The 18,701-nt window shown below is 43.4% G+C and overlaps 1 protein-coding gene across 3 annotated transcripts in view; it reads right to left on the bottom strand.

The window, feature by feature from the left end:
- The window catches only part of PCSK5 (proprotein convertase subtilisin/kexin type 5), a 1,619,480-nt gene that overhangs the window by 1,460,749 nt on the left and 140,030 nt on the right, over positions 1-18,701 (bottom strand). For all 3 annotated transcript variants that reach the window (XM_069625842.1, XM_069625844.1, XM_069625843.1), the window contains exon 2: positions 15,587-15,691. In XM_069625842.1, the coding sequence (XP_069481943.1) occupies positions 15,587-15,691 (105 nt within the window). The remainder of the gene's footprint in view (positions 1-15,586; positions 15,692-18,701) is intronic.

Below are 18,701 nucleotides of genomic sequence, written 5' to 3'. Positions count from 1 at the left end.
TAAGCATGAACAAAGAATACATTTTAAAGACTCATAACTTGTGATTCAAAATGGTGAAAAATATACCAAGGATATATCTGTTAGTCTAATTTTTGGCTGCACGTTTTAAGAGGTGGCAGAACCGTGTAACATTTTCTGGACAGGAATGGCAATATATGTGGTTTTATGTGAAATGTATGAATCCTAGAATTGTGAAAATTTACACACACATTCCTATGTTAAACACATATTTGTGGAAATTTGCATACAGTTTGGAAATTGTAGTCATAGCAAAAAGGACAAAATTCCGTAGAAAGTTGAAACCAGACCCCGCAGCTGCAGGATTTTGAGGAACAGATGCTACATAAAATATGGCATCTTTGGGGGTCATTATGAGTTGGGCAGTAAGGGTTACCGGGCACCGTTAAGGAGACCGGTGCCGGTAATCCCTTACCGCCCAATTCCGAGGTCCCTCAGCGGGAACCGCAAAGGACGTGTGGTCAGACCACATGTTCTCTACGGGTCCCGCTTAGGAACCAGAGCGCTAATTACGGGCCTGCTATTCAGGGGCCCATAATTAGCACCTTCCCCCATTCCCATTGAGCCCTATGGGGGCTCAATGGGAATGGGGAACGGTTGGTTGAATGGGGACTTACCGGGTCCACACAGGTCGGAATGCTCCGGTAACTCCCCATTCAGCCACACCGGACCCAGACCTGGTTTTGGAGGCAGCCATGGCACTAATAGTGCCATGGCTATCTCCAAACTCGGAATGAGGGCCTTTGTGTGTGATTTGTGTAAAAGTGACCAATGTAGAAATGTGTATTTAGCATAAAATCCAATTTTGAGACCAGTAGCTAAAGGAAGGTTTCTAAGAAATGTAAAGCAAACCAAAAAATGTGACATCAAACGGCCTTGATCCAATCACTCAAATGCAAGGCGGAGATGAAGTTTTGACCCAATCCCAGCTCGCAGGGGCAAGCTTAGTTAAGCCGGCCCATACACCCTTTTTGTGATGTCATTTGAAAGGATAAACAGAAATAGCTGACAACACATAGGGACTCACAGATCCACTCACTTTCCTGATTCCAGCGAAGCACTCTGATCCAGCATTCTACATCCAGCTTTAACATCTTTCAAGATCCAGATGCCAAGACCCTGGCAAGCAGTAGAGAACTATTGACTTTCTGCAAGGCCTAAATCTTCAACCTTATTCTCGCAACCCAGTAAAGCGCTGTAGTGTGAGAATGCCTTTTGAACTAGCTTCCTGAAATTCTCTGGCTTGCTAACACTAGGCTTGCCCGAGGAATTTCCTATCCAGCTGATTGAAATATCCACAGACTAGGAGAGGGCTGATCCTGTGCAAATCCAGTGATCGGCCTAGCTGACCCGATCCTGTGCCTGATGTGCTGTTCTTCCTAGACCAGATCCAATCCATGACCAGAACTGACAGTCCAATTTAATAACTTATCCTGTGAGTATTAATAGGAAGAGCTGTGACCCATAGTATATTTGCATTGTCTCATCCCCATCTCAAACCCATCCCATCTGAATTCAGAAACATAGTGTTGCTAGAACTATCTTTGCGCTGACTCTTCTCTCATCTGAAGAAGTAGAGTATCCACAACAAGCAGGTTACGCTGATCACGTGACTGTAAGATCCATCTGTGACATTCGCTTTTTCATAGTCATAATCTATTGTACTCAACCCATCTGTCATTTTCAAAGTGCATTTCTGTTTTCCATTCTCACGCCTATTTTACAAAAACAACCTTTACTAAAACCTTTATAACTCCCTCAGTTATTGTGATAGAAACACAATTTCAACTCCTACTTGTACCCAACATCCATAGAACCCAAAACGGATTCTCCCCTTATAGCGAATATCGCGTCGGGAAAAGTTTGCCATGATTTTAGATCCTGACAAATTTTGACACATGTGAAATAGCTTTCCATTGTTTCCGACTTGGACTTTGAGATTTTCATTGTTTTCTTTTGACTAACCCATTGCTTGTGATTGTGTGAAACTGTTCAAAGTGGCTCCCAAAGGATTTTATAACAATTTAAGTATTTTTGAACACATTTGGTGTTTTTGCTCAGTCAATTCCAAAGACAATTTCAAAGCCATTCTGACAGCTGAAAAGTCAATTCCGTTTTTCTCTTGTGTTTGAAGGGGGAAGTGGGACTGATATTCTGTTTGATTTCTGCTATTCCTGAATACCTACTCTCTCCTCCCATATCTTTACATTGTCTATTGGTGGGTTGAGGGGTGTTGCAGGGGGAACTCCTAACCATAGTGCCATCTGTTCTACATCAATTCAAAAGTATTCTTTTCTGTGCTGCATTTGTTTTCGTGCTCATTACTTCATTCATACTGTATTAAAGATATCATTCAGTGTTCTGTCACCCCATTGGTGATTGCTGTTTACCTATTAAAATATATTGTGATTAAAGTTTAAATATTTACCTTTGCAAACTAGCCCGATTCCTGGTTCAGTGTGACCAGGGGGTTCCAGGAGAAGGGTGTGATACGAGTGGTATATTGTTCAGAATATTGAACTTATAGATAAAAATAAATAAGGGTTTCAATTGTGCACTACATACTGGGCTTGACACGGGTGTGTGCCGGATTGAAATCACTTACATGACTGGTTGCCCCTCTGTTGCTATTGAAACAAATAACTGGTCAAGCTTTGCATGGCACATTGCTCAGATTCCAATCTGGTACTTTCCACCAGATTTCCTGAGTTGTGATGCGGTGTATGTTGATCATGCTGCCAAATGCATCTTTGGTAAGTTGTACACCACACCACAGTCAAACAAATCAAGCAGGTAAGTAAGGAGGTTTCTTGGTGAGCAGTTAATAGGGCCAATTGGATTTGCTTTTGTGTACACCAGATAAATCTTTTCCATTTATTTAAATAACAATGTCTAGTTTTCTTGCCTCCTTCAATATTTCCACACATTGTTTCACGGAAAATGCAAATGGCAGAATTCTGTCAACTCAAGATACCAAATTGTTTGTTTGTGGTTTCGGGTCGGTTATCTGCTGTTGTCATTGTATGAGAAGGTTGTATGAGGTTGGGAGTTTCGTTGGAAGTAGGCATAAAGACATGGTCAGCAGGTGCGAATACTGCAGCCGTCTTGCCCACATTGGGGCAATGATTATCATTGTTGGGGCTCCTGGCGGAACTTGTGTACCACCTTGTGCAGCCATGGTGCCGGAAGACAAATATACAATTATCCCAGATCAATTTAACCTTATACGACAATGCCTACAGACCCCAGCTATGCATACCTGGATATGACGCATGGGAATTTTGCATTTTCTGCTGTTCCAGAGTATTTCACAGTGGGATCATCCAACAGTCTACATTTTTGCAAGTGTACTGGTCTTGATGTCCCCATTTGTGGACTCTGCGTAAACTGTCTGACAGAACCTTGTGTTGCTCTGGAACATACTGTACTTGAATGTGTAGGTTTCTCTTGAGACAAAAGTACCAAAATGTTTTGAGCAACTCGGACCACACTAGTGACTGTTCTGCCCTTTTTGTTGATATAACACATGGCAAAGATGTTGGTATGCCCCCCATCAAGAGATTTTGAAAAGAGCCCATCACCATTTTGATGGCTAGTAGCTCCAACCCATTTATGTTTTGTTTGGTTTACTGTGCTGACCACCCCCCACCTCCTCGGCCGTGAGGTTTTGACACTGCTCCCCCCCTCCCCCAGCTGGTCATGGATGCATCTGTTGTGAAGGTTACCTGTACTGTCAGATTATCAAAAGATCTGCCTTTTAACATGTTCTCTTTTGTCCAGCATTTCTGGCTACTTTTGCGAGATCACCACTTTATCATGCCACTCGCTTGTTACTAGAGACCACTGCTCTGCCAGTCATTGCAGTATAGGGTGCATGTAGAACTATGATGATGCATGACGCCATCGTGCCGAGGAGCTCCATAACATTTCAAACGTATCTGCTGAGGGGCCATGTAACAAGGATTTGAGCCATTAGTGCTTGTACTCTTTCTTGAGAAGGGCAAGGCTCTGCTATTCGTGTGTCTAGCATAGCCCCCAGGAACGGTTTGTTTTTGCTTAGACAAAGACTTGACTTCTTCTCACTGATTGAAAACCCCAAACTGTGAAGATTTACTGTTTCCTGCATGTGCAGGAGGCACTGCTTTGTGCTCTCCCCTTTTATTAGCCTGTCATACAGATATGGCTAGACTGTGATTCCCTTGCTGCATAGGTGTGCTTCCACCACTGTGAGCACCTTGGTGAACACACAAGGTGCCGAGGCAATCCCAAAAGGAAGCACCTTGAATTGAATATATGTCTGGTCTATTTTGAAGCTGAGATATTTGTGATTTCCTGGGAACATTCATAATGAAAGTGTGCATCTTTCATATCCAGGGTTGCCATATATTTTCCCTTCTTTAATCGGGGAATGACCACTTAAAGAGTTGTCATTCTGAATGTTTGTGGTTTGACGTTGTTTGTAGGTCTTAAGTCTAGGACTGGCCACTTTGTTTAGTCATTCTTGGGGACCAGGAAGTATAGCAAATGCATTCATTTGTTGATCAGATTTAAAGGAACCTCCTTGAAGCTTCCATTTGTATTACAGCTGCTTGTATCCCCATTCTAGCAGCAAAGGATTATCTGAAGGCATCTTTCTTCATCTCCGTTATAGACTGCATGACTTTTGTAAGAACCCGATGCAGTAACACTCCTTGATGGTGGTTAGCACCCACTTGTCCATTAAGGCTTTTGTGAGACGGACATGGTATCAAGAAAGATGACTCAAACAATGAAAGTGAACGTAAGGCCCTTTGGGTAGTGTGTCAAGCAGTAGAGGGGAAGCTGAGTAACTCTTACACCAAATAACGGAACCAACTCAGGAAGGTGGCAAAGATTTTTCTGTTTTAATATCAATTGTCTAAAACAGGGAGTTACAATGGCATCAATGGACCTCGCACGAGCTTTCTCTGTGCATCATACAAAAAATTACATTTATATAGCAAACAATCATCATACGTGATGTCATACTGCGTGGCAAATAAGGGAAACCAATGGGGGTTGTGATACGCTCAAGGGGAACATCCAAGTATACTTTCTATAAGGGAATGGGTTATAATTGGACATCTACGGTCAGGTGGACAACTTATGCCTACCTCTAGTGCAAGTGATCATTATTAAGTACACAGTATTTCATTGGCTCTCAAATTATAAGGCCCTTTGTTATATGTCTACAATTGGGGGCACGCTCATGCCAGTCTAACATTCGGCTCACTAGCAGCATGTAAGCTTAAACCCCAGGTGACAGGAGGTGGACTTGACTGTACCTCCCCACACAATTAGACCAACGTCTCATCACCCATGCCTTCTGCCATGAAGATTGTCTTTGAACTTGGCCTTGCAAAGTATCCTTGCCACTGGGAATACAAGGGACCGCGGTCACACACTATCGCTGTTCTTGAATTCTTCATCCGCTTGCTATTTTCATCCTTGGCTTACGTGATGGGAGACCACAATATGTTCCATTGTGCTGCATTTAATTGTCTTTACTGAATAAAACTTGGCACCAGGCCAGACATCCCTTCCAGACTTATACATAATCTTGTTTAATTCTTTGCTGCAAGACAGCTCTCGGCCCTTCTCTCCATAGGTTTAAGCTTACGAAAGTTGTGACACGGATGTCCGATTTCTATATAAAGCCAGCTTCGCATGCAGTCTATTTACTACTCATAGCCAGCTTCTAAGATTACATGATCAACTTGAATTACAGCATCTGTACAGTTGTAATATGAATTGCAATTTCTGCAGTGCTCTTCACACATGCAATCTTCTTTTCACATATGAACGTTTACTTAATTCTTAATTTCGTCATCAGTTTCTATAATGGTCATACATCTTCAGCCAGTCTTCTCTGTGTGTCATCCTTGCGTCTTGTTTTGTCACCAGCTCCTTTTCTTGCTCTCTCCTATTCCTTTGGGGATTTCCTCCATGAGATTGTCATCTCTTTGGGAGTACATCTGATAGGGTTTTCTTAGTGCATACCTTTTTTTGAAGATTCGCTGCAGAATGGTCACAGCTGCTGGTGTCAAGCATGGCACAATCTCAGGACTCCATTCGCCCGCTCCTCTACAAAAGTGTAATTTCAATAACTATTAATGAACAGGATGGTGTAACACCCAACTAACCATATGCTATGGTGGGATTTCCCTGCCTAAAGAAATCTAAAGGAAATCTGTGTCAGGAAGTCCAAAGCAAAAATTCTGTCTGTGTCAAAACCTATGCTGTCCTCACAACTTCAAAAAAATTAGTGAGGGAATACCCTGAACCAAAGTCAGTGTTCCAAAGGAAATATTCGACAAATGTTACGTCAAAGTTCCATAAAGTTCTCTTCTTCAAGTTCAACCCAATTCCAATATAGTTTCTACTCAGCAAAAGTTGTACAAGTTCTTAAGTTACCTTCTATGGCTTTGCACTAATCACAGTTCACATCAAAATGGAGATTTAGAGGTCTTCATTCTCGAAGTTCAAAGTTGCAACAAAAAGTTCACATATCACAGCAGTCTTGGGACTCCCTTCCCCAAGACAAATGTAGCAAATGTTCACAGTTCTTTACTGTTTGACAAACTTGTAATGGCTTCTGGTATAGGTGCAGTTGTCAGACCACACGGTCCACCCATCACAGGTCCCACAACCAGAAACCACATTTCTTGATTGTGAATTAAGTCTTGATGATAAGAAAGTTGATCTTGGGAAACTTACTGCTCTAGACGCAGTGGTTAGACCACCCTGTCCACCCATCACAGGTCACGCAACCACATGCTTCCTCCAGTTGGTATTCAATGATTCACAAGTTCAAATCTCTCATTTGAGGTGTTGTCATTTGGCACAATTAAAATGTATGCAGCTTCTGTGGTGTGGGCTACGAGAAACCTGAAGGGGTCTCACCCGCTAGTTCCCGGGGATCTTTTATCCAGGTGTCCAGGACATGGCCAACGCTTTTGGATCCAGTTCCTGGGGGTGGACCAGTGCGGGACGATCACTTGGATGAGGGGCATAAGAGGAGTGGAAGTGGGAGACCGGACGGCGAGACGCAGTATCCCCTTCTCTGTAACCCCTTTTCCCCATCCTACCATGTAGGATACTTAGGAACACAAGCCCACCCCCTTTCTCCAACACCAACACCTTCTCACGGACAGCTCACTGTGAGAGGAAATGGACTAACACCCAAACCGCATACAATGTCCCAATACAATGGTCAGGCAGGGTCAGGCAATTGCTGATCATTACACACACTTCACTTGCATCACGCTTTCCCATATGGATAAAAGGCAGAGCATGAAAGCACACTGAGCAGGACAAGGAGAAAGACAGCAAGGCTGGAAAGGGTTGCAAGGAGGGAAGTGCACTTGACCTTTTCAGAGAAAGACTTACTTTCATGAGCCTTTGAGACTAAGAAGAACTTATTTGGAAACCAAAGGAGGCAGACCAATCTATCTCGAATCAAAGAGCAAAATCATCCACCCAGAGCATGGGGGATGTTGTAAAAATATGTTTAATAAGAAGGGGCGGATTTAGGCCAAACTTACAACAGGTAAATGGGTGGGCACCAAGATCCCTAGGTAAAGATTTAAAAGGGCTATGCACTGCAATTTATTTACAGTATAGGAGGCAGAATAATCCCTAGGGCAGATATTAAAGTCACATAATACAGTAAGGGACCGAGGGGTGGCTGAAATGTATTTGGATAGTTCTCGTAGTGGCAAAGTAAGACTAAGAGCCAGAGGTCTGATGCACCACAAGAAGACTGACAGTAGGTGGTGGGCCATTTCTGCTACCAAGCAATAGCAGCACCCATTAGTCAACCCTATTTGACCGCCACTGAGAAATACACTGTGGCTAGCCAAATTGTCTCAAAGGCATGCCTTTTTCTCCAGAAGAGGCTCGATCTTGCAGGGCATCACGGTTTCATAAACAGCCTTTACAAACCCAGGACAGACAGCTCTCAAACTGCAGATAACCACATATGAATATCACCCTCATTGAGGATCCTTAGTGTGGTACAGTACAACATTCTTGTGACATTGGGGAATGTTTAGTAAGCACCTTTAAATGATGCGGTAGGTTTAAAAAAAAAAAGAAAAAAAAATGCACAAATTCATGAAAAAGCCCTTCCAACTGAAATGCGAGTAGAGGTCGTCATTTCAGGTAATGAGCTACACACAGTGAGTTTAAAAGGCGTGGAAAAAACTCATCTTGAAATAGCAGCACACCTCATCAAAATCTCTACAAATTTGACCAATATGCCCACACTCCTCAAACTACGCTGGTTGACCCTCCATGCGCACCTCACCTTCAAGACCAGTTGAATCATTTACAAAGCTGTCACATTGCATGATCCCTCAAAACAAAAATTGACAAGGTCACTATCTCTAGGGTGCCAACGCTCCACAAGAAGCCAGGGTTCAGTCAGACTAAAGCTGCAAAAATGAATAAAAGAAAAGAAACCGGCATTCTCGATCTACGACCCCAGGCTGCAGAACATCAGACCTCTGAATATTAGACCCAGACCCACTCTCATGCAATCCAGAAAGGAGCTCAAGACCATCCTCTTCAAAGAGCATCTTCTTCATGCACCATAGACAACCCAATCCCGACCCACTCCCATCCCTCATTGCTGCCCGAGATGCTTAAATGTAATGCATTACAGCCCCCTATAACTTGAGCCCCCTTACCTGTACATTCCTCTGGTGCTTCTTGGAGCTAGTTCAGCGCTCAATAAAAGCCCAAAATGAAAGACTAATGAAAACATAGCACAATGGTAACCTTCATTATGGAAGGTGGTGTGCAGGAAGAATGAGGTGCACCAAAGTAAGTTGAAGGGAGGAGCTTTATCACACACACACACACACACACACACACACACACACACACACACACACGCCTTTGTGTTCTCCGCTTGTGCTTAGGCTAAACCCATAATGCCTTGCACAGACAACCCGAGCACTGACCATGCACATTGAGGGGCAATGTAGCATTGCCATTTAAGACATCCAAGCATGAAACCCCACCCAGTTGTGGGATAAGAGACCAGTAGCAGATACTTAAACCAATAGTCCTGTTCTAGGTTAAAAAAAAAGTGGAGAGGCAGGATGCCAAGCAAGCAGTCTAATACATCCAAAAATAATGCCCTTCAAACCTCCCCAAGAAACAGTCCTCAAAAACAATACATTTGATTTGTTCTTTAAAAGATATCCTGGCAATCTCTGAAAGGAGGCATTTAATTAAAAGGAAAAGCCCTTCTGCAGCCCTGCCCGATGCTCTATGGACTCTTCCTTGTCCTCCCGTGGGCCCTGGACCAGACCAAAGGGGTGACTGACTGAGCCTGTGTGGAAGGCATCCCATTGAAAACCACTATTCTGATATAACTTCCCACAATAGGTTCCGTAGTGCTGAATCTGGAAGAGAAAGTAACATCCATTGGGAATTTTAGTGTGAGCTTTGTCTAATGGGAAAAGTATCAAATTGTCAAGGAAGGGCATTCCTTGTCCGTGGATTGATATCCAGCCGGAGACTGGAGTCACTGATCTTGCTAGTTTGGGCAGTTTTAAGCAGGGGTGTGGGAGCCTCTCTACTGAAAACAAACATGGGTCAAATACCTAGTCTATGGAATTGCTCCCAATCTGGAGCACTCGTGTCCACAGTGTGCTTTTCAATAAATCTCTTTTCTGGCTAAACAAGAGCAATAAGGGCCACCAACTGAGTGGCTTGTATATTAAAAGGGCCAGGAGAACCGGTGGATGGGAAAGGTTCCCAAATAGCTTATTGGGGACTGTGTACCTTTAACCTTTGCCCACCCAGCCATTACTAGTCATGTTCTATATAACTTATGTATTGTCTGCTTAGGTTTTAATCAGCCAACAAGACCCTCACCCACTATTGGTGGTGGGTTAATAGGAAAGCACAGACAATTTGCAACAGAAAAACGGACCTTAATCTTTGCAGAAAGGCCCGACAGAAGCCAGGGCTCCAAGCATGTACCACATGACCAGCATCAACTTTGCGGTGCAATAGATGGACTGAGTGTCAACATTTTGATTAAGGATTTCGACAATGAAGCCCTGAGGAATCCAATGGTGCACAAGGAATCTATAGAGGTTAATGATCGGATACGCAGTGGTGTAGCCTTACCACATAGTCTGGACCTGAAAATAGTTGACATCCATTTGAATCGATACTCCTGCAACATAGGCGGTCTTAGATCTAGACTGGGGGACAGTGACTGAGTAAAATGGATATTTAAACTCAAAATCATAGGTTAACATGTGGCTTGGTATTTAGCCAACCATATAGTTGAAGTGTTCTTTGCCTTTAAAAATTGTCTTTGAAAAAATATCTGAAATATTAATGTCAACCATCTGGTGAGCCATTTGGCCATCTTCGGGATTAACTTAATATTTCAAAGAATTGCCCTTCGCCAATGGTAATATCCTGTGTGTGTTCCTGGGAGACATCAGAATTTATGTGCCATATTGACTGTCAACGTTTATATTTTGTTATCAGAAGGGGACATAGACAATGGTGTAGTCATTGTCCTGGAAGATTGTAACACAAAACTAGGCCTACCATCTTTAGACTTAAGAGGATTAGAACCCTTTGATGAAGAAGGCCAGGGCCTTTCAATCAACATTATGGATGTGGCGAACAGGTCCTAGAACCAATCTACAAGTATAGTTTACAACTTTAAAGGGGTAGTCCAGCAGCCCCCCCACCCCTTAATCCATTTTGGGTTGAAACTTTAATTGATCACATACTTCTAAACATGGAATCATGTAACAAGTTAATCAATTTCAGATTATCGAAACATCCTGAGTTATCATAATCCCCCCCGTAGCTCTTTTTTTAATTTATTTCAACCACCCAAAAGTCCTCCCTCTGCCCCTGGACAGTCTGGTGTAGACCTACTGGTTTTCAGCATCCATAGGAAGTCTATTAAGTGGGGCAGGATAATCCCAGAGCATGTTCCTTCCACAATTATTTCTAGAGGTTTTCTTGGCATTGAGACCATTTTAAGTGAGGCTGCTAGCTCCGACGTCATCTTCTCCAGCTATGAATCCTTAGACCACCTAACCTGAATCTTGACAGGGGACTTTCAAAAGAAAGGTCATAGGTTTGGTAAAACGGGTTTGACATAGAATCTAAACAGATAAATAAAATGTGTTATTACAAGCAGATTTACATTGATGTGTCCATTGAAAGGAAAGCCAGGAAATGTTATAAGCAGCTGATGTTTAGGAAAAAGAAAACCTAAACCTATCTTCTTAACACATGGAAAAACCTACAAGACTCAGCTCTTTCAGGGAATCAAAATAGGCTCTGCAAAGATCTAGCTAGGGGAGCAAGTTATAGTCAAACACTTACTTTTGGTGTTAATGTGATCCAATGTAATAATCATTTTTTTTGCATATTCTAGCACCACTGAGATGGTGGCGAATAATCAACCCCTTCCAGTTTCAACTGAAGTTACAAACATCAGCACTCGGCTCAACTCAATGTTTTTCTATGGAGAAGTTGTTACAGCAATTAAAACGCAATGTTGTGGGCAAGGGCCCTGGCCCCAATTGCATTCCCTCTGATATGGCCAAACATGATAATATCATAGGGTGTGCACTAGTGATCATTTTTGAAATTATCAAATATAATCTTCATATTTCGATTTCTTGGAGGGAAGCAGAAATGAAACCCATTTGAAATATAAACACCAACCAAAGCGGTTATTGGCCAATTTCACTGTGGATACCCAGGCAAAGCTCTTTCAGGGAATTTTGAAAGCCCGATTGTTGGGCAGGGTACAGCATAATACGTTATTTTTCCACTTGACAATTTAGCTTTCCACCAAACTGCAATTACTATTGATCAATGTCTATCACCACGATATTTAATTTCTAAAGGAAGGGAGATTGGAAAAGAGAAGCTGATTTTGGCTCTCAGGACAGCGTTTGACCTAGTCAATAACAAACTCTGGAAAGTTCTTCCTGACATGGGGTTTCCAAATGACTTACTGAACTGCCTCGTAGCCCTATATAGTAACAGTAAGACATGCATTGGGTTTGGTACGAGAAGCCGGCGCACAAAATCCTCCTTCCTTACTCGGCGGGAGGCATCCTGGCCCCATTTATGTTCATGTGCCCAGTGTAACCCACCTTCATTTGTTTGCAAACGATGCTGGATTCTTGCTAACGGGGAATTATCGCGGTCTGCTGTGCAGACTTTGATTTCGCCATCAATGCTGACAAGTCTAAAATCATGTTAAGTGGCCAACAGCGAATGCATAGACTGTGCTTTAAATTAAAGGGCATCATATTTGAGGTAGCATAAACTTTTAACCGCCTTCGAGAGCGTTTTGCAAGTATGTCTCGTTGGACCTCCGAAGTTCGGAAAGTCGATCTATGATTCCAGGAGACTGGGTGCTATTTTTTCCTTTTAGTAAAGAGGCTGAGTCACTAGTCATGCAAAGTTGCCATTAATGTCTAGATCAAAAGTGGTTACACAAGGTCCTCATGGCCAGGAGGCCTTCAAGGCTTCAATGTTATTAAAGGTATTGGGGTTAGTAAATCAGTCAATAACCAGAGGAAACAAAATAACATGAATGTACCAATTCCCCAAAACCTTATTTTATTGAGAAGTTTAAAATTGTGGTGAACAATATTGTCTGCAAAGAGTGGCTCCTTACTGCACATTTTGGTATCGGAATTGCCCCACACATTTTCATGTAGGCCAGCTTAGCTAAAGAACAGGAGTGCCTCTCTAAGAACAACCAATACGTTGATTTGGTTTCGAAGGCCAACTACTAAACCCCCCTACTCAGATTAATTTTGCAAGGATCTTTAATTTCAGATTTAAGTCATGTACGTTGGATAAAGTACATTAATTGCCAAGCCACACATTAGGAACAGCAACAAATGATGGACAAATCATATGTTTCGCCCAAAAGCAGCCCCACATTTAAATAAGTGTGGGATATGCAAAATAGAACACTCATTGGAGAGATTATTTGAACACATCCGAGATGGTAGAGCCAAACACTGCCTACTCTAGCACAGTAAACATAGTTGATATCTGAAACAGTGTTAAAGTATTTGTTTAACTCTATTAGCATGGAGGACAGTGACGTAAATAGCAAACTAAAGACGCTCTATGCGAACACCATCATCATTCCTTTGTTCAGAACCGTTTAACAAGAGGTTAACACCAGAATCTTTAAAGGGTTAAGAGAATGGGATGCAAAAACAGCTCACACATTCAATTTATGAGAGCAAGCAACCACACGGAAGGGTCAGACTTAAACACCACATAGCCAAATGAAGAGAACATACTAGATAGCCGAGAAAGGTCTAGATAGTCTTTTCTCATGCTTCATTGCAAGGACAGCAGAGGGGAAACTGCAGGCCCCAGTTACCCACGGACCCGACTAACCATTCTACTGTCATTTAGAGCCACGAAGACAAAGGTAAAAGAAAGCATCTAGAGATGCAAAAATAGAAGATCCAGTAGAAACACAAAGGCGCCCAAGACAGACTACTACATCAAGCCATGCTTAAATCGGCCACCTGAGGGGGAAGGTGAAACAGTCTCAAATGGCGGCTGCTTTAGTTCGCTGTCCTCATGATGAACAAATGGCACAAATGATTGTATTTCAAAGAAATAGCCACAGTCTTGAATATACACTTTATGTGAAACACGCACCGACAAGGTCATAACGAATGCATAGGCATAATGAAAAGGAAGGGTCATTAAAAAAAAAGAAAAGGCATTAATAAAAGAAAAACCATTTTGAATTTAAAGTAGCGATGCCATGGGTGAAAAAGTGATGGCCTAACAAGTGCTGGCATCAGAAGGAAATCATGTGAATGGTCCTACTTTTCGGCGCTAGCATCACTATTGCCCATTTCAAATATTTTTCTTCAGTCTAGGTTATATCATGTTTGCGATTTTATGCTATAACACGTGGTTGTTGTGATGCTCTGCTGTGTTGGTTATGCGACATTGTGATGTAATGTGCTATATCTCCCCCCCGCCCCCCGGGCAATATCAGTCACTGGCACAGCCCCTTTTCTCCCACCCAAGATGGCATAAGGCTCATGGAAAAGCCTGATGGAATGAGGGGCTGTGTGCTGCACTGCTTACACTGGCAACTTTGCCCATGCTTCGGTGGCGCTCCCAATATTCAAGCAAGGGTCCCCCTCCATAACCAACTGATCAAAGCACAGCCCCTGGTTTAGGGGATTTGGACTCGCCAACTAGTTGAACACTCAGTGGAGTTGTTGGATCCTCTTCACCCTCAGACCAAATGCCCCACTGGCAGCCAGACAATCCAGGCAACTAATGACACCATCCCCAAGGTCACTGTGACAAGCATTTTGAAATTACCTGTGTGTGTGACTTGTGGGATTCTACAAAACACCTACATACATAACACATTTAAAAACACTAATTCACCAAAAGAGACTCGATGTCTAAAGGTTTATCTGCCAGCTTTGGCATTCTTCCGTCCTGGCAGTTTGGTGCAAGGAACAGAAAAATTGCACACACATTTGGCTATCACTAACTCGTGAATTATTGTACATTGGGACAGTGCTCGAATACGCCCGTCGTTGTACTTGCGACTTCCCACAGGCTCCCTCTGGCTTAATAGTGTCTGTTCTTCGCAACAGCGTAGAACCCACAAAGAAAATGGCAGGACAGGGGGCTGCTGGTACAGCAGGCACAGGGCACGGCAATCAGTTACGCATGAACAAAATGAAGACCATTCGAGAGCGTCCCCCAAGGCCACCAATCATATAGGCCGAAGGACAGGGAGCGGCTGAGTGTTTGGGGCGCCAGGTTTTGCCAGGAACCCCTCAAAGGTCTAACATCCGAGGTCCTGGCACAGACCCAGTGGTGCACAAAGGCACATCTGGTTTACTGCAGCTAAAGCTGGTTGAACCTGAATGACTTTTGTGATAATATTTCGTGAACTTTTGTGATAATATTTCGTGAACTTCTACCATGAAAACAACTCTCGACGCCAGATATTATGGGGCAGTGAGAAAGGAAGAGGGCTGAGAAGAGATAACCAGAGTCAGCGACGGTGAGGTGCCGTCAGCGAGCTCTGCGCAGTTGTGAAACGTGGACAGGGGTGTTTGCTAGTCCTGGAAAAGACCCGGGGCTATGCTAATGTCGGGACTGTCGGAACTGGGGGCTAAGCTAGCCTTTTGGTTGTAGCTCCTGAGATTCTATCCTGGGCTACAACCAAGAGACCAGGGGCTATAGCCCCCTTAGCGTCCCCCTAGCATCGCCTCTGTGTGGGAACACAATTACTGCCACTCTCGCGTAGCTAGGCCTCGCCGGACACACTGTCCAAATGGATGACATGTCACCTGAGCAAGGCATTGTCCCGTCTTCATCTTATTGTAGCGAGGCCCTCACTGGAGAGATAGTGTGTCGAGTCTTGGAAATGTTAGATTTCAACACAGCAGCCGCCTAGGGTGTGAAGTTACCGATTAAAAATTCAGGAGCGACGACCTCGGGTGCTGGCCGGGTAGGGTTCCCTTACCTTGGGCTCCATGGAGATGAAGCTGTGCGCGCCCTTGCTGGAGAGGACGGACCTTTTAATCGTCCTGCTGTGGAAGAAGTGGTAATAATCCTTCAGCGCTCCGATCTGCGTGGGGGGAGAGGAGAAAAGGATGGGGGGGTTAGAGACGAAAACAAATTAAACTCTTTGCAAAAACAGTTTTCCTTTAGTTTCTTTTTTTTAAACTTAAAAAACAGCCCAATAAATAATGCAACTTCCTGCTGTGCGGAAATGTTACTTGAACCCCAGTGATCGCCTTTCAGACGAAGGACACACGATACAAAATGGATGCACGTCCTTCAGGCAGTAACAGCATTAACACAGATTATAATTGAGCAGCGTTTGCTGCCTGGCCCTGCCTTTTTAATGTTTAATTTATATGCAGCTTTGCGAGTAATTCTTTATCAATCCGCACCCAAGTTGCATTCAAAAGGCGTGTGGCACACGCCAAGTAACTAGCGATGGAAATGAACGCAGGCGACTCTGCCTGGACCTTTCAATGCAGGGCTATTTCAGGGAATTATCTTTAGTAAGGCGACAAAAGCCCGTTTCGTGAGAAAGACAACTTTAGATACTTTGAATGGCAAACACAATTAATTAACATTGATTTCTTTCTCAATGACTAAGGAGTAACTTCGCACCAACGAAATGGGACTTAGGAAGTGCAAACCTACACATGGTGGAATGGGTGGAATTTCACGTTACAAGTTTTTGTTTCAGCCGATTGAAAACTTGAATCTTGGCCCGGGAGGATAGCTCAGCAACAACGTGCTCGTCTTGAAAGCTAGATGACACGAAACAACACAGGTTCGATCCCCGGGTCCGCGCTTAGAAACCCCTGCGTTATAAATACGCAACTAAAACAATTCCTGTAACAGCGCTGCCGGGCTGTGTGAGCGCTTTAAACATTTAAAATTAATAATAATGGCTACTCTGGTGAGTCATTAAGTCTCATGTTGACAAAAGGCCAACAACAATCACCCAGAGGCGGGCATCCGTCTGCCCAGGGGCTTCCTGCAAGCAGGGGCAGCTGTTTTTTCTAGCCTTCCGAGCTTAACCCCTATGCCGCGGACCCTGGAAATCACCAAGCCTGGTGAATCCCAGAGGACGGCGTTGCTACCATGTCCTAACTAAATCGAGCAGCAGTTTATACCTTTTGGCTTGGAGGGGGTGGAGCTTCAGCCAGGAACTCTTTCCTGACCACCACTGGCAATGGGGAGACGTTCAACATTTATGATATATTATTGGTTATTTAGAACAGACTTAATACCCAGAAGTTTCTAAGTGCGTGGACGTGGGGATCGAACCTGTGCTGCTCTGTGTCGTCTTGCTTCCAAGGCGAGCACGTTGCCGCTGAGCTATCCTCCCGAACATGGTAGATTAGAAAATATTGCGTCTCACTCCACTGCCAGAGAATTCATAGGTTGCACTGTGGATGATCAAACGAATATTCACTTTGGTATTTTCATAGTTTACAACACTTCCTCCTAACAAGACAATCGGTCTACAAAGGTCTTGACTTAATGTCTTCACAGTTCTTGTCAACTGGCAGGCATAAGCCAACACTGCACATGTCCACCAAGCGGCACGGTGGAAGTGTAATACAAAGTCCACTTTAGCAGCTTAGTGGCATGGTGTAGTGCAAAGCACGCCAGACGGCAAACCCAAACACTTCAGCAAGCACAAAGACCACATAAAGAAGACTCAACAAAAAATACTATGCCACCCCCACCCCCCCACAGAAATAACATGGGGCTCTAACATTGTGGCAAAGCCCAAATCCTAGACTTCTTTTATTACACAACCTGGGAAATTGACTGTGCAACATGAAATCCAGCTAATTTCATGTGAAGGTGAGGCGCATAGGACTAACACCTATCCTGCAAAGCCTCCCACAACGCCTCAACCCAAGGTGTCTACCCCCTTTCCGTCAACCTATGCTGATACAATGTCGAAAGATCCTTTTGGCAAAGCCAATCATAGGACCTGCCACTGGGCATGGGCGCCACATGCTTCCCAACAATAACATACAGTTGTAGTCCTACCGCTTGCTAACTAGGTCCTTCATTTGTTTCTAATATTGCATATTTAACTAAATCAAGATGGCGCCTACCGCCAAGATGCAATGAGACTCAGGCGGGAGTCCGTATCAGAAGGAAAGAGGTAAGCAGGGACTGGGTTAGCCACCAGTAGTATGCAGATGACCTGTAACTGGCAGCTAATGCTATACTCGCAAACCTGAACAATATTTTAGGGGAAAGCATCGTAAGCCCGCCCAGACCCATGCTATCCTACACGGTCGTGGTTTTGGGAAAAAATAACATTGGCAATTTGAAAGAATGAGACCCTGAACATAATTTTATGTCTATAAATGGTATAACATGTATAATGTTAGTTATATAAGTTACTGTTGGGAATGGCAATATTGGAGTAACCAGTCCTAAATCGAAGCAAACTCTCGTATTGATCTTGTTATTAGGTTATCCTGATATAAAAGATTAGACTGAGAAGTCAGAGGTAAGAAAAATACCCACAACACAAGGTAAAATAATCACCCAGAGACACTTAAGTTGCACAATTTGACAAGAACATGTCACTTAAATGCAACTTCACTGGTGATGGAATTAGTGGGAACATGTCACTGCAAATGAAACCATAGGTGGTCACCTTTCTTAACCAGTAATTAGAATTTAATCTGGCGCCATCCAAATTGAGCCAATGGTGATCCTAACATGCAGTCCTATCACACATTTTTGGGACAGAACAAATCAATAGCATTCCTCCTGTAATTCACTTCCTAACTTTGGGAGTGCTACGGAGACAGGGTGCAGAAGAACGTGTCCGAATCTTGGTTGCCAATTTAGCAACGTGATATCCAATGACTATCTAGACATGATACAAACTCTGTCGAAGGATAGCATCACTGATGCACTGATCATCTTTTGTTTGATTTTTTTTAATCCCTACTCCCCCATTACCTTACTTTCTTCTGTTTGTGTATGTATTTTTGTTTGTGCACACCCTTTAATCTAGCATAATCCTTCTTAAAATTCTGTGAATTTGGTTGTTATGTCAACATGGATGTGCTCTAACCTGC

This window comes from Ambystoma mexicanum, chromosome 6p (assembly GCF_040938575.1).
Source record: "Ambystoma mexicanum isolate Mex_15411 chromosome 6p, UKY_AmexF1_1, whole genome shotgun sequence".
Classification (NCBI taxonomy): domain Eukaryota; kingdom Metazoa; phylum Chordata; class Amphibia; order Caudata; family Ambystomatidae; genus Ambystoma; species Ambystoma mexicanum.
Note: the sequence above shows the minus strand (reverse complement) of the source record. Positions and strands in the feature narration are given on the sequence as shown.